At 44.9% G+C, this 14,149-nt stretch overlaps 1 protein-coding gene across 1 annotated transcript in view; it reads left to right on the forward strand.

The window, feature by feature from the left end:
• Positions 1 to 13,196, forward strand: part of PSMD11 (proteasome (prosome, macropain) 26S subunit, non-ATPase, 11) — a gene marked incomplete at its 5' end in the record, with an annotated part of 17,863 nt that extends 4,667 nt beyond the window's left edge. The window contains 12 exons of the mRNA XM_009585877.1: positions 694 to 818; positions 3,721 to 3,792; positions 4,152 to 4,209; positions 6,093 to 6,287; positions 6,781 to 6,925; positions 7,189 to 7,249; positions 8,871 to 8,933; positions 9,554 to 9,679; positions 10,241 to 10,276; positions 11,586 to 11,637; positions 12,656 to 12,798; positions 12,930 to 13,196. Of these exons, the coding sequence (XP_009584172.1) occupies positions 694 to 818; positions 3,721 to 3,792; positions 4,152 to 4,209; positions 6,093 to 6,287; positions 6,781 to 6,925; positions 7,189 to 7,249; positions 8,871 to 8,933; positions 9,554 to 9,679; positions 10,241 to 10,276; positions 11,586 to 11,637; positions 12,656 to 12,798 (1,076 nt within the window). The remainder of the gene's footprint in view (positions 1 to 693; positions 819 to 3,720; positions 3,793 to 4,151; positions 4,210 to 6,092; positions 6,288 to 6,780; positions 6,926 to 7,188; positions 7,250 to 8,870; positions 8,934 to 9,553; positions 9,680 to 10,240; positions 10,277 to 11,585; positions 11,638 to 12,655; positions 12,799 to 12,929) is intronic.
• Between the last annotated feature and the right edge of the window lie 953 nt (positions 13,197 to 14,149).

The raw sequence follows: 14,149 nt of genomic DNA on the forward strand, positions 1-14,149 counted from the left end.
GCCGAGTCCTGAAACTGCTGTGACGTTCACTGCCGCGTTCCTGCGCTGTGTAGGAATGACGTTTTTAGTGTGTTTCTTCATAAAGAAAGACTTTTCCTTTGTAGCTTGAGACTAGCTTTATAACTGTAAACTAGTAAGGAGACTAGTAGAAACAGAAATCTAGTTAAGTAATGTAAGATCTAATTAGGTAATGTGGGTAGTTGAAGTGTTAAGAAATGTCATTTTTTCAGCAGTGGAGCGCGAGGTGTATCTGACATTCTAGGGCTGGCTAGGTATGGCAGATTAAAACGTCAAACTGTGAGTTAATAAAAATATACTTAAACTATAAACTCTATTGCCCATTTTATAGAAAAATCTCAAAGCATTTAGCAGATGCTTACATTTTTAAAACGTGCCTGAGGCAAGTGTAGTTACAAATGGTGTTATAATTGGGCAAACTGAAGTAACGGGAAACGTATGCTGTGCGGGTGAGACTGGGGCCCAACAGTCACCTTTGCCAGTCCCCGTGTTTACTGCAAGGCATTCCTTCAGGTGACGTTTATCGCTCTTTTCCTGTAAATGATGTTGAGAGACTGCTTATAAAATGTTTGGTGTAATAAATACTGCTGTGTGTAGACGTGTCAGGTACTCCAGCTGCCGTGTAACTTTTGGCTGTGTGGTTGTATTTCATGATTTGGTTTTTCTTGTGTACAGAGCTGGGAGGACTTCTGAAGTATGTTCGACCCTTCTTGAACTCCATCAGCAAAGCAAAGGCAGCCCGCTTAGTCCGATCTCTGCTCGATCTGTTCCTTGATATGGAGGCAGCAACAGGACAGGAGGTGAGGCTTACATTTCAGCACTAGTGCATTCCTCAAAAGCCTGTAACACCATTATCTGACCTACTTTGCTTCGCACTGAAGAATTATTCATGTCAAGAAACATTAATTTAATGCATTTGGATATATTCGATTAATAAAACATTAGATAATTTAATTCGCTCATAACCATGCTTTGCTGCAAGCCTCATCCTGCTGCAGGTTAGGAGTAACTCTCACCCTGGGCATTTTTCTTAGATTTGTCTTGGCGTGCTGTTAGACGTACAGCATTAGCAGTGTTTTGTAGTGCCATTAGTGTTCGGGGTACGGGAGGTGAGAGGTGCTGCACCTGCTCCAGGGAGCTCGGTCTAGTGGAAAGGTGGGGGCAGCGTGCGGTGGCACAGAGCTAGAGGAGGGAGTGTTCAAGGTCTGTTCGGGAGTTGGTGGGATTAGATGGTGAGTATTACTTGGTATCTTTCAACTGGAGACATGAAGGTGCATTGCGTGGGGACACAGTGCAGTGGGCATCTTACTCTACAGAGGGTTTCTGAGGTGTGAAAGTTACTCCTGAAGTGGGAGTGGGAAAAGTTTTGCGGCTACCAAGCGTAAACTACTTCCAATGGATGAAATTCTTCACTAGAAAACCCATTCGGTCTAAGGTAGTCCCCAGTTAGGATTTACTCCATTCTTATTAGCTCCCTAGAATACAGTTGATTTTGTTCTTTTTTTTTTTCCTTTTTTTTTTTCATCCACATGACTTGTTGGTTATTTGGGAGAAGGGCAGGAGCAACTTTGTAAATGTAAATGATGAGGAGCCGCTTACGCGTGGCGCTGACCTGCAGTAGTATAGGTTGTACCGGCACACCAAAGCAGTTGGATGGAAAGGGCAGGAAGGGAGGGTCTGAGCAACAGGTTAAGGGCAAAGCCCACATAACGCTACACACAGCGACTGGCAAATTACAGCCTAGAAGAGGTTCTGCCATGTTGAGAGGCAGGTGGCATTCTCGTTAGCCAAATCAGCGCAGAAGTATCATCCTGTAGTTAAGGTAATCTAGCAAATGTTCTTTGTTTGCTGTTCAGTTCTTGTGGCTTGCATGTCATGTTACTGTACACGGTGAGAGACAGAATCTTTTGCCCCTCTGCTTTAACAGAAGAGATTAAGGGAAGCGTGGTGGGATGTACAGGTGAGAAGGGAACCTCTAAAGGGGGGAAAATGAATGGCTTCAGACCCTTTCTAAAGGTAACTTGATATAAATGACAATATTTGGATCCAATCCCAAAAGAACAGGAGTAACATAATGGAAATACAGCCCAGTTAGTCCAAACATTCACTTTCAAGCATATTCAGAAGCCAAACCCAAAACCTAACCTGTGAGGTTCTTGATGCAGTAATCCTGAATACTTTCAGTGCCTCAGAAACGTTCAGAGGGACATTTGCTTCCTTGGTGTAACGTATATTAAGAAGACTCCCAGGAGTTCAGTAAAGCAATGAAATTAGAGATTTCTCCAGCTCCTAATGCTCCAGCTATTGCTGTGCAATAAATTGCAACTTCATAATGGCTTTTCATAAAATGTCCCCGTTTGATAAGCGGTGACGAGGAGCTGACAAGTCTTGCAGTGTAGTACAGCTGCAGAGCTGCTCCAGAAAGAGCTGCGATCCAGAGATTTTGGGAAAAGGCAGTCCTGAGCCTAGCACCTCAGCGTGACTTATTGTGTATTATTGGCCAGTACTAAATCGACACTCTCTTCTAATTGGGGTGGAACATGACTGCTTTATTTGTCAAGGAAATCTCGGCAGTCTTAAAAATACGAGAAGCCATTGGGTTCTTTTACTCTGCTTTGAAGTGATAGTGTCGCTTACTGACTGGCTCCTGGCACCTGACTTCGTTGTAAATAGTGGAGCCCAGCACCTCTGTTGCTTTATACTGCTAAAGGACACACATGGTCTGACATATTTAGGCCCTAAAACACGTGCACTTCATTTTCCTTTCTTTCTAGAGCAGTTGAAAATACAGTTCTCTCTATGGCTAAATGAAATGGTGCAAAACATTCTGGAAGGGACCTCAAAGTCTTTTAGTTCATCCCTCGCCCTAAGGCAGAATCAGTTCTCGTGTACCCAGATGTTTTTATTTCAAACAAAAACACAGCTGTTTAAGAAATGCTGTTAGGATTTCAGCAGTAATTTTTACTGGTGAAACTTTGGAAGCCAAATCTTTATTTTCATATTCCAGTGTGGGAGGATTGTCCCTGGTGGTCAGAAAAAGTTATTGGAAGCCAAATGCATTAGAAAAGGAATCAAAAAAGGTGGTCTGTTGGGGTTTTTTTTGTGATGGCTAAAGCTTAAAGTAAACCTTAGTTTGCCTTCTGAACTTTACTTTCTCCTGCTATATGTGGTATAAGTAGTATAATACTGTGAACATTGTTACAAAGTGCAGGAAGTTAATCTAGCAAATAGAATATGAAAATATGTGGCACAAACTGTAGCTGTTCTCTATCATTTTGTGCAACATTTCTGTGAGTTTTAAACTCTGGTGTCAACGTGATGCAGCCTGAGGCTAAAGCGTATCGTGTGTGGTTACCAGCGTGTCCTTGTCGAAGAGAAGTCGCTTAACCTTCCACTGTTGAGCTGAGGTTCTCATCAATGGTGAACTACGCTTTACCCTGGTAATATTAAAGGTGTTGTTCAGAGACATTTGGGGTGGGCACTAATGATGAAGGCTAATCTCCAGGCTCATTTTAAAGTAAAGCTAATTTGATGTTTAGCAATGCTGCTGTTCAGACAGGAATGACTTATTTTCTTAAACTACATTGTGGAGATTCAGGCTTTGTTGTATTTTTGTTGCTTTGTAGGAAATGATTGAACCATACTGCTGTTTTAAAGAGGGGCAGCAGAAGGCTTTACAAATTTCTTTCTGCTCCCTTTAAGGTTGACCTGTGTTTAGAGTGTATTGAATGGGCCAAATCAGAGAAGAGGACTTTCCTACGCCAGGCTCTGGAGGTATGTTACATTGCGGATCCCAAACCTGTGTGATAGCGTCTTCCCTTTATCAGATTTAATACCTATAAAAGCAGAGAACTTGTAGTGTGTTGTCCAGATCTTTGCACGTGTAATGGACAGGCGATAACAATTACACTAAAGTTTGTGACTCTCCTTGAAGGCAAGATTTTACCGGGTGTGTTTAGATCTAGCCGGTCTTCCAAATGGTAGATCTTGCAGAATTGGACCGTATGAGGTAGCAAATGCAAACTAATTTAGTGAAGTCTGTGCCGATAAGAATATGAAGTTTCATTTTACAAAATAAATCTGTACTACCTTTCTCTGGCTTTCCTCACAGCAGTTCCTTTTCTGTTCTCCAGGCGAGGCTGGTCTCTTTGTACTTCGATACCAAGAGGTACCAAGAAGCACTGCAGCTAGGTAAGCCTCCCACTAGGTGGTGGTAGTAGTTCTTTGCTTTGAAATTAGTCTTGAGGCTGACGAGGAAAATGATCACTACGTCATGCTCTTTGATAAGTTTTGTAGGACTTAGGCATTAATTTCTCAGGGCTGTACCAGATCTGCCGTCTTTTACTATAACTTGGTGATAAGAGATCTCTTTGTTCTCACCATTTGTTCATTTCAAATAATTTTGGAAGCAAAGACGAGCTGTATCCAGTTGAAGGCCATCAGGTTTTGGCTCCTGCTGGAACATACGTAGTACGCTGCTGTGGTCAGAGAGACTGAAGGGAAAAACCAGCTTTCTTCAGTTTGCTCAGATACGGCCTCAATAAAAGCAGTAGTAGTGCCGGGAAATGGCAAACCTCTAAGGATGTAATTAGACAAGCAGTGTAAAGGCTTTAAGAATTTGCTTCTGCACCACCTGAGATATGGTAATTAACCATGTGAACTCCTCTACTCTGCTACAAAGCAGAGTAAAGCAGGTCATCTTACACGGCCCAGCTCCCTTTGGTGCTTTCCAAATGCTCATTTTGCAAATGACTGCAGTAATGTAAGATGAGGTTTAAGCTGGCTAAAGGGTATTTGTACAGCCCGCTCTGCCAGCTCAGCGCGTGGGTGTGAGCAGGGCTGGGGGATGACTGCACTGACACGGTCAGAAGTGCTCAGCCGGGCGGTGGTGATTCCTCACCAGGGACCCGTAACTCCTTAAACAGTGTGGTGGCAAGAGCATGTGTCATGTCCAGAGTCACCTGGGTGACTTGTATCTGATCAGAATGTCAAGTTATGTTAAGTGCTCTGATACGTGGAATTCAAGATCAAGTTAGAATTAGTTTGCATATGATATGTAATGAACTCAGGTTTAAACTGATCAGAGTCCACACTCCAAAGCTATGCTTAATTAAGTTAATTAATGATGGTGCTACAGCTTAGGGAGTTGTGAAGGCCTGTACCTGTAAGACAGCCTCTCTGAAAGCTCTATTGAGATGTCAGCGTTGTGCGCTAGCATTTCTGTGTGGCTGGCCAAGACATGGTTATGTCCGTGGCTGTGGGGAGTAGGTGCAAGCAGAGAGTCTCTGCGGGATGTTTCTAGGGAGAGTCCATTCTCTTCCACCTATTTATGCAGTTTCAGCTGTGGTTTTCAGCTTCTAAGCACAGCAAGTGAGGATGAAGTTCTCATCTCAGCTTGCCCTAAGTTAACTCTTTAGTTCGCAGTGGGGGTAAAGAAGGGGAAAAGTTTCCGTTAAGGCTGGCTCTTTCTGTCCTCACAAGGCTTTAATGTGACAGTTTATCTAGGCATTTCTTAGGCTGTCCATTCCTACCTCCTAAATTTGATCTGTAGATGTCTCGTGCTTAAAACGTTCCTTCCTCATCCCATATTCTTAGGAGTTGCTTGAAAATCCTCAGGTCTCACCCTAGGGGAATGATGCAGGAACGGGCAGTACTTCAGGTTTGCTCGGAGCTCTGAATGTGAGTGGTAAATCACGCTGTCATCTGGGGAAGGGGTACCAGAGTGACCATCTGAACTGCACAACCCATCCTTGACTTTCTGCTGAGTGTCTGCTGCCCATGATGAGGTGGCAGAGACACGCTGTCCACACACCCAAGTATTCTCGCTGCCCTCTTCCACCTCTAACACAGAACTGGTTCATTCTTCTCCAACTGTGGACTGACACTGACCTACTATTATTTCCTCTCCTTTGTTCCTTCTTGGAAGAACAGGTTGTGTAAGCCTAGCCTCCCTTCCTCAAAGCCAGTACTGCTGTGGGGGAAGAAGGGTGTCATCTGGAAAAGCTTGGTTTGTGAAGTCGTTGATAGCAGATGCAGAGCAGGTTACAAAGGTTCTTGTTCTTCCCCGCTGCTAGGCTCCCAGCTTCTTCGGGAATTGAAAAAGATGGATGACAAGGCGTTGCTGGTGGAAGTGCAGCTGTTAGAAAGTAAGACTTACCATGCCCTGAGCAATCTGCCAAAAGCAAGAGCAGCCTTAACCTCTGCACGGACTACAGCCAACGCAATCTACTGTCCACCTAAGCTGCAAGCAGCGTTAGACATGCAGTCAGGTAAAGCCCTTCAGGAGAAGGGGAAGGTCTAGGACTCATCATGATGCATCCCTTGACTGATATTTGTTCTTTCCTGAGTGAATCATAGAAAATGATGCGAGGTGGGACCTCAAGATACCTACCAGTCTGCCCAGCTGCCTCAAGGCAGGATCAGCTATAATTACATCATTCCTGACACATGTTTTTTCAGCTTGTTTTTGAAAACCTCCAGTGGTGCAGGGTCTGTAACCTCCCTAGGCACTACAGCATTACACCATGTAATGTACACTGTAACGTTGTTACTGACCTAATTTGCAGGCACTTACCTGAAGTGCCCCAAACTTGTCTTTCTTAACATGTCCCCTTAAGAGAGGGCATGGATGTTCTTCTGCTAGAAAGAAAGGGTTCCCTGTACTGAAGTACCAGATAAAGCACTGAGAAACCAAATTGTTTTGTCCTCTTCCAGTCACATTCTGAATTAATTCTGATGCCAGCCTGTTTGTTCCTCTCACAGGTATTATCCATGCAGCAGAAGAGAAGGACTGGAAAACAGCCTATTCATATTTTTACGAGGCGTTTGAGGGATATGATTCAATTGACAACCCAAAAGCCATCACTGCATTGAAATACATGTTGCTGTGCAAAATCATGCTGAACATGTACGTGACAAATGGTTCTGTGAAGAACACTTCCTACATTTAAATGGGAAAGGCTTTTCCTTTATAAGACTCTAAACTAACGAAAGAACTCAAGCAGACAAGCTTTGCTGTTTCTCTTTCTTTATGACCTAATCAATGCTTCTGATACAATGTTATTTGAATTGTAGTAATTTGCTAGCAGTTGGGAATTTTTGAGGCACAGTTAGATTTAAGCTGACCATGTTGTTGAATAAATGCTCTCTTCCCTTCCCTCCCCTCTCTAGCCCAGAAGATGTGCAAGCATTAGTGAGTGGAAAGCTTGCTCTGCGGTATGCAGGAAGACAGGTATAGAAACTTAATCCTTTCTATCTTCCTATTATCTCTGAGAATATTGTGTTATTCTTTTTGTCAAATACTTTGGTCTTTTCGTACCAAAATACTCCTCACTTCTGAGTGTCCTGAATGAGATCCAGAACTGATTAAATTACCATAAGTAATTACCATAAGTCAATTGCCTTCAAAGGGAATACAGTGATTTTCACCACCTGAGAATCTGGCCTGCTTGCTTCATTTTCTCTGTTTTTCTCCTCCCTGCTTTCTTCATGAGCTACTAAATGCCTAATGCCGTAAGGTATTCATGTCTCAACCCTCATCAACTGCTCAGCAGCCATGGATCTGATGTATTTAAATCCAAGTTATTCGTTGTTTATACTGGTGTTGTAGCAAGTCCTGAAAATCCATTCATAGCAGTGTGGCTGAGCAGCTTGAGACCTAGATGAGTAAGGTGGAAGCCAAGCAGCTGGGGAGTTGTTAAATCAACTGTTTATTCTAACATGTTAACTTGCCAGTCTGTGAATGCCACCCCCGTATTAAATCCAGGGATGCTTATATAAAGTACAGGGCCAAAAGCCAAGCGTGCCAGGGTCTGAGCCAGGCTTACACGCTGATGTCCTCGGTGGCTTTGGTCATCCAGCTATTTACTTTGACGCAGCAGCCTCACAGAGGATTGGGGAAGCTATTTACTAGAGGAAGTCAGTGAGCATATGTGCATAGAAAAGAGTCTGAAGTGGGGAATATCCCTGTGTTATCCCTGCTGGATCATGAAGGGCAGCCCTGGTCCTGCTTCATCCCCTTCCCCTCAGTGACAGCTGGGTTGGAGGCCCCTTTTCAGAGCAGGAGGGCGGTCTGCTGTGGAGGAAATCTCAGCTGTTCCCTGCACTGTCCTCCTGAGACAGCGGTGATCACAAGTTCCTGCAGCAGCTGTGGAATCTGAGCTTAGGGAGCAGAGAGAAAGTGGGCGACCTTGGGGGACAGCTCGGTGGGAGAGATGGTAGCAGAAGCCTGAGCCTTGTGCACCAGAGCCACTGGGCTGTCCTGCTTGTGCCTCTCACCACTTGGAAACTGTTCTTCTAGTGGTGTTACTATTCTGTTTGGTATAAATATGGTAGTTTGGTTGTGGCTGAGTCTCTTGCTTTGTTTCAGCAGCTGCGGGGTAGACAAGAAACATTTTCTGTCCACGGTAGGGTATCCGTAGGACTTCTGCCGTGCTTCTGTCGCTCGGCAGGGCAGTGTGGCGTGCCGAAGGGCAGAAACACAGCTTAAGGGCTGAAAATGGCCACGTTCATTAAGCAGGTGCCAAAATGTGCACTTTCCTTAAAAATTGTATCAAACTTGCTCCCAACCTGCAACCTGATAGGAACTGCAGCTGGTGTTCTCAAACCTTGCAAAACTTGAGTTCTTTGTTTCCCTGAAGCTGATTTCATGCTGTGTCCTGCAGCTGTTCTGCGTGTTCTCCTTATTAGCGGCTGTTCTTACTCTGCCTGTGTGCAAGTAACACTGACATGGCTTTGTAGCAAAAGGAACGTTCCTGCTTTGTTGCTTAAGCAGATTTTCAGTGCTTAATAGCATAATAGCACTGAGAGGAGAATCCAGAAAAATAACCTACTCTCGTTTTCTTTCTCTCCAGACAGAAGCACTAAAATGTGTGGCACAGGCCAGTAAGAACCGATCGCTGGCAGATTTTGAAAAGGTGAGTCAGGAGACAGACAAAAAATGGGGCCTGGCTTGACAAAACATTCAGAAATGCCAGTTTTGGAAAGTTGTAGGAGCTGCTACATCCCACAGCAGGAAACCGTAAAAACATTCATAGAAAGCAACAGTGCATCAAGCAAATACCCCGCAATAATCAACCGGTTTGGTTTTCGCAGCATGGGGAGTAATAGCTTGCTTGAAACTAGTTTTTCCCTTTTTTTTGGAGAGTGAACTCAAACAGTTTCCTGTACTTTTGGTGCTGTTCATTGGGATGTATATCTTCCTAAAACTTTTCCTGGCTTCAGCAAGAACACCACAGAGATAACGGAGAGGATTCCCACGTCGGGGAACAATCCTGTCATACTGTCTCCTGAGTGTAAACCAGAGATTCTGGCTTGCTAAGCTCCAGCAGTTGAAAGATGAAAGATGCTTGCTGCATGGTGCTTGAAAGGCTGCTAGGCTGTCGTGACCTCCTGGCCTTTTAGCTAAGTTATTAGATTGGATTAACCACTGATACTTTGCTGGGCAGGGAGGGAAGACTACTTCATACTCAGAGGGCCTTGAGGACAGGAGACCTGTTGCTATCTGAATTATTTGTTCCTACCGTGTCTTCCGCAGGCTCTGACAGACTATAAGGTGGAGCTCAGGGACGACCCCATCATAAACACTCACTTGGCTAAGCTCTATGATAACTTATTGGAACAGAATCTGATCAGAGTCATTGAACCCTTCTCCAGAGTACAGGTAAATGTTTCCAGCAAGCACACCGACGTGCTGATACCTCTGTCTCCTGCTGTTGGTGGGTGAGGGACTTGTTCCCACACAGAGTACTTCTTACTCAGAGCTGCTCAGCAATTCCAGAGCTCAGGGTTCATCGTGTTCAGCTGAAAAATGATAAGGAGGGGGCTGAGGGGAACTTTGGAAAACCACTTTCCAGCGTCATTGCCCTTTCCACCTGTTTCACTTACGCACACTGAAAGGTGGACGTGCTTTTATCTCTGAAGGTAACAGTGTTTGGCTTTTTAAGGGCTCTGACAGGGTGTGGGTAAAGCTGCAATAATCTTGGAGAAGAAATGTTATTTCATGTTTCAGAATGAAATGGCTTTAGGTGTCTAGTCCATCTTCAGTTAAAATTGGATGTGAAATCTGAAGGACGTGAAGCTGCAAAGCAGAGAAAGCCATTGGAGATTTTTAGGCCAGAGCGTTTACAGACCCTTGAGCTGTTCCTTGGAAGAGCCCCAGACCTCCGTGTTGCATGTCAAAAGTACAGCTAAGGATTTACTTAACTCTTGGTCTCTCTTATAGATTGAACACATATCCAGCCTCATCAAGCTCTCAAAGGTAAGAACATCACTAGAAATCACAGGCACATCTTAAGAGGGCAAAGGAATTGAGGTCAAATGGCATTTGCCACTGGGAAATAAATGTGGGCTATTAAACCTGACAGTCAGCTCCACAGCATTTACAGGCAAATATCACTCTTGGGAACTGAACTTTAACACAGACGGTTTCCAGGAGTCATCGGACAGGCTTCCTCTGCACTAAGACTTTGCTGTAACTTCGCCTTCCTTCACGTGGGTTTTACTCCCTGTGTTAGCACTTGCTTTTTATTGGAGACAGATTTTCCTCTGCTGTAGTAACAGCTCATGTCGTGACCAGCTCAGTCTTCCCCGTTGACCTGTGTTTAATCCTTGTGAGCGTGCCCAGAGGAATCTTTCTTATCCTAAGATACAGGATCCACCTAATCACTTTGATTGAAGTTTCATTAGGGATGCATATGTCACAAGTCTTCCCTGTTGACCTGTGTTTAATCCTTGTGAGCGTCCCCAGAGGAATCTTTCTTATCCTTATCCTAAGATACAGGATCCACCTAATCACTTTGATTGAAGTTTCATTAGGGATGCATATGTCACGTTGACTATTGCAATAACTGCTTTACAGATAATCCCAACCAGATTAAGTTTTAGGAAAATCCACTGTAGTCCCAGCCAATTGCATCCCGAAGTGCTTTTGTCCTGTATTGCCATTAAGGCTGGAGGTTTGGAAGTGTCCTGAGCCTCGGCCTTTATGGTCGTTGCATTATCTATCCTCCTTTTCTACCTGTGCAGTCTTTTCCTAGTCTAGCCCTTGGTGTTTAACACATGCTTAATAGTTTGAGTAAAAGCTGGGCTGCAGCTGTTTCTTAACTGCAGCTGTGTGTCCTCTGTCCAAGGAGCAGAAGAGGAGCTGACTCCTGTGGGGCCTTGCCTGGCTCTGGGCAGGAGGTCAGCTCGGTACTGAGTGGCTTAAACAAAGCTTGGCCAACACTTGGCTAAATATTTGCTGAACCAAGCTGGAGTGCTCCAGATCCCCTAATGAGTAATGCCTGTATGAAATGAGGGATACACCGTCCTCTGTGGAACAAGAGGGCAAGACATCCTGGTACTCTCGTCATTAAAAGCTACTGCTTCATTTCTGATGTCATCTAAAGCGTATGGTAATATCAAAGCAGCGTGCAAGGAGAGATCTGTCCTGACATCATGTCCAGTGATAAAATAGCTGCTTTTAAGCAGTGCTTATATCCCGCCAGGGCTGTTGAGTGTGGAGTAGTAAAATTCACATTTCTTTATATAGTTCCGGGAGACTTTTAATTTTTCTGCTTCAATTTCAGGCTGAGGTAGAAAGGAAACTCTCACAAATGATCTTGGACAAGAAATTTCATGGTGAGTCTCCGCATCCTTTAGTCTTGACTGCTTTGCTGCCCAAGGCCAAGTCGTAAGCAAGCTGTGGATAGACTCCGCTTTATCACTGTGCCTTCGAGCGTCCTTCTTAGACCGCTCTGCTTCAGATGGCAGACGTGCAGGTTAACAGGCACTACGGGAAGAGTAGTGAGCGGCGGGTTTATTTGTTACCCTGTTGTCATGAAGGCTGTTCCTATTGCTCCTTCCATCTGCCCTCATTAAGCTCGAGGCTTAACTTCTCACAAATCAGAAACCACACTTAAGCCTTTACTTGCTGCGGCTGCATCCAAGGACAGTTGCAAGCCCCACTGGTGAGCTATCTAGCAAAGATGCACTCTTCTGCCTTGGAGTTTACTGGAGTATGTGGTCACCTTTCCCAGCTGATGAGTGTCAAGAGCGTTTTGTGTGTTGGTGGGGTGCACCCACGCAGCCCAATTGATTGGTTTGGGTTTCTCTGGGACCACAGGAAGCTGCTTCCCTAATAAGCCCTCAGGGAAACAGCTCTGTTCTTGTTTACATTGTCCCTAGTGGCGATTTAGAAAGCCCTCTTGATCTAGCTGAGCAAGATGAATGGCTGAACGAGATGTATTGGTTAGAGAATTGCTCAGAAATTACAGAACCCAGCTGCAGTGCCCATCTGGCACCTGGAAATAGTTTAATTATAAAATGGCTTCTTTCTTGCCTTGCTCCAGTGTTGTGCTGAGCCATCCTGCTGGGCACAGGGGCCTCGAGGAGGAAGGTAGCTGTTAGGGAATGTGCAGGCATAAGCATCTCCTGGATGTCTTCTCGGGCCCCACTCCAGGACGTGTTTTTTTCTGGATAAGCTACTGCTAATGCAGTCCAGACAAAAATCAGTCAGCCAGTCCAGTACAACACGTGCGCCCCTTCCAAACCCAGTGCAGCTGACGGGCCGTTTGCTGGGTAGATCTCTAAATTCCTGCTTCCTGGAAGATGTGATCTGTCGAGCGTTACACTGGTAACCACAGCTCTGTGTCCGCAGGCATCCTTGACCAAGGCGAGGGAGTCCTGATCATCTTCGACGAACCCCCTGTAGACAAAACTTATGAAGCTGCCCTCGAGACTATTCAGAATATGAGTAAAGTAGTGGATTCGCTCTACAACAAAGCCAAGAAGCTAACATAGGTGAGTGGAGGCAGGAGCCGGAGGTCGCAGCTGCCCCGGACCTATCGCTCCTCCCAGGCCAAGGTGCGGTTTGTGTCCTCAAGGCTTGTTTTCTCTCCTCTCGATTGACGTGGCTCTGTTTTCTTTTGCAGAGTTGAATTTGCTAGCTGTCATTTGGAGAGTGTGTGTGACAGGAGAGTGAAACCTTTGGGAAAATGTTAGGAGACTTTTTTTTCTTTGTTCTACTTTTCGCTCGGAAAGTTTTTAAACTTCCTCATCCAGTGCATCTTGTATTCCATACGATGCGTGTTCCAGTTTCCATGTAATCTTTACTGGCCGAACTTTGTATCTGGGGGGGGAATATTGTTTAAACAAAGAGGGTATTCTAAATAAAAGGAAAAAGGCTTACACTACCTAAACATGTGCTTTCCACTTCCTGAGGGATGGCAGAGAGTTAAGCAGGGACAAAGTTTTGTTACCAATAGGTGCCCAAAACAAGTTTGTTTCATCTCTCCCTCTGCTCTGAAATCTGAGACTTACTGACAGTGTATAAGCAGCCAAATTTATTCCATTTGTACTGAACCAAAAAAACCCAAAATGTACAGACTGCTGGTTTATTTTTAAATCTTAAAGGCCTCAGATCCCCTCGAAAGCAGCTCAACAATGATTTTCCTGAAGGCTTTCGCACCCGAGGAACCTGCTTCAGAATTGTCATTGTGCTGCGCTAGCCCAGACCCACCCTGCGCAGCCAAAAACCTCGAGACGGCTGCAGCCGCTGTCTAGACCATTAGGCCAGTTTCTAATAAAGGGAACAGCGCAGGTTTCCCCTGGAGGCCTGTATTGCATGCTATTGTTTTAAAATAGACTAGATTTTAAATGTTTTATCCCTCCCCCCCACCTGCATTGGTAGGAAGAACAGGTGAGCAGGCGTTCCCCGAGTCCTCGCCTCCCTGCGGGAGCCAAACCGCGTCCGGCGGGGAGGCGAGCCGCTGCCCCGGGCGCTGATCAGACTGTCGTTATTTACCTCTGCTGCATTAGTGTTTCTTTTTTTTTTTCCAACATCCGATGTGAGACAGCTTGGCCCTTCTGGAATAACCTAGTGCAGCGCTCGCTGGGGAGCTTCCTCGTTACTCTTCCCAAGTCATCTACGTGGGGGGTGGAGCACGGTGTATTCCAGCATGTTTCATTTATGGTGAGGTTACTAGCTAGGTTTTAATGCCATTTGGGCAGTGTAAGCTTCTGCATCTCTGTCCTGCTAATCTTTATTTTTTCCTTTCCCCTCTGTCTCTCTCTCTCCCTCTCTATGTTTTTCTTACAAAATTTATATTTTGTAAAAGGATTCTGTTTTATCAGGAAATACTTTTGCCTTCAC

The sequence above is a fragment of the Fulmarus glacialis genome, unplaced genomic scaffold (genome assembly GCF_000690835.1).
Source record: "Fulmarus glacialis isolate BGI_N327 unplaced genomic scaffold, ASM69083v1 scaffold6639, whole genome shotgun sequence".
NCBI classification, from domain to species: Eukaryota; Metazoa; Chordata; class Aves; order Procellariiformes; family Procellariidae; genus Fulmarus; species Fulmarus glacialis.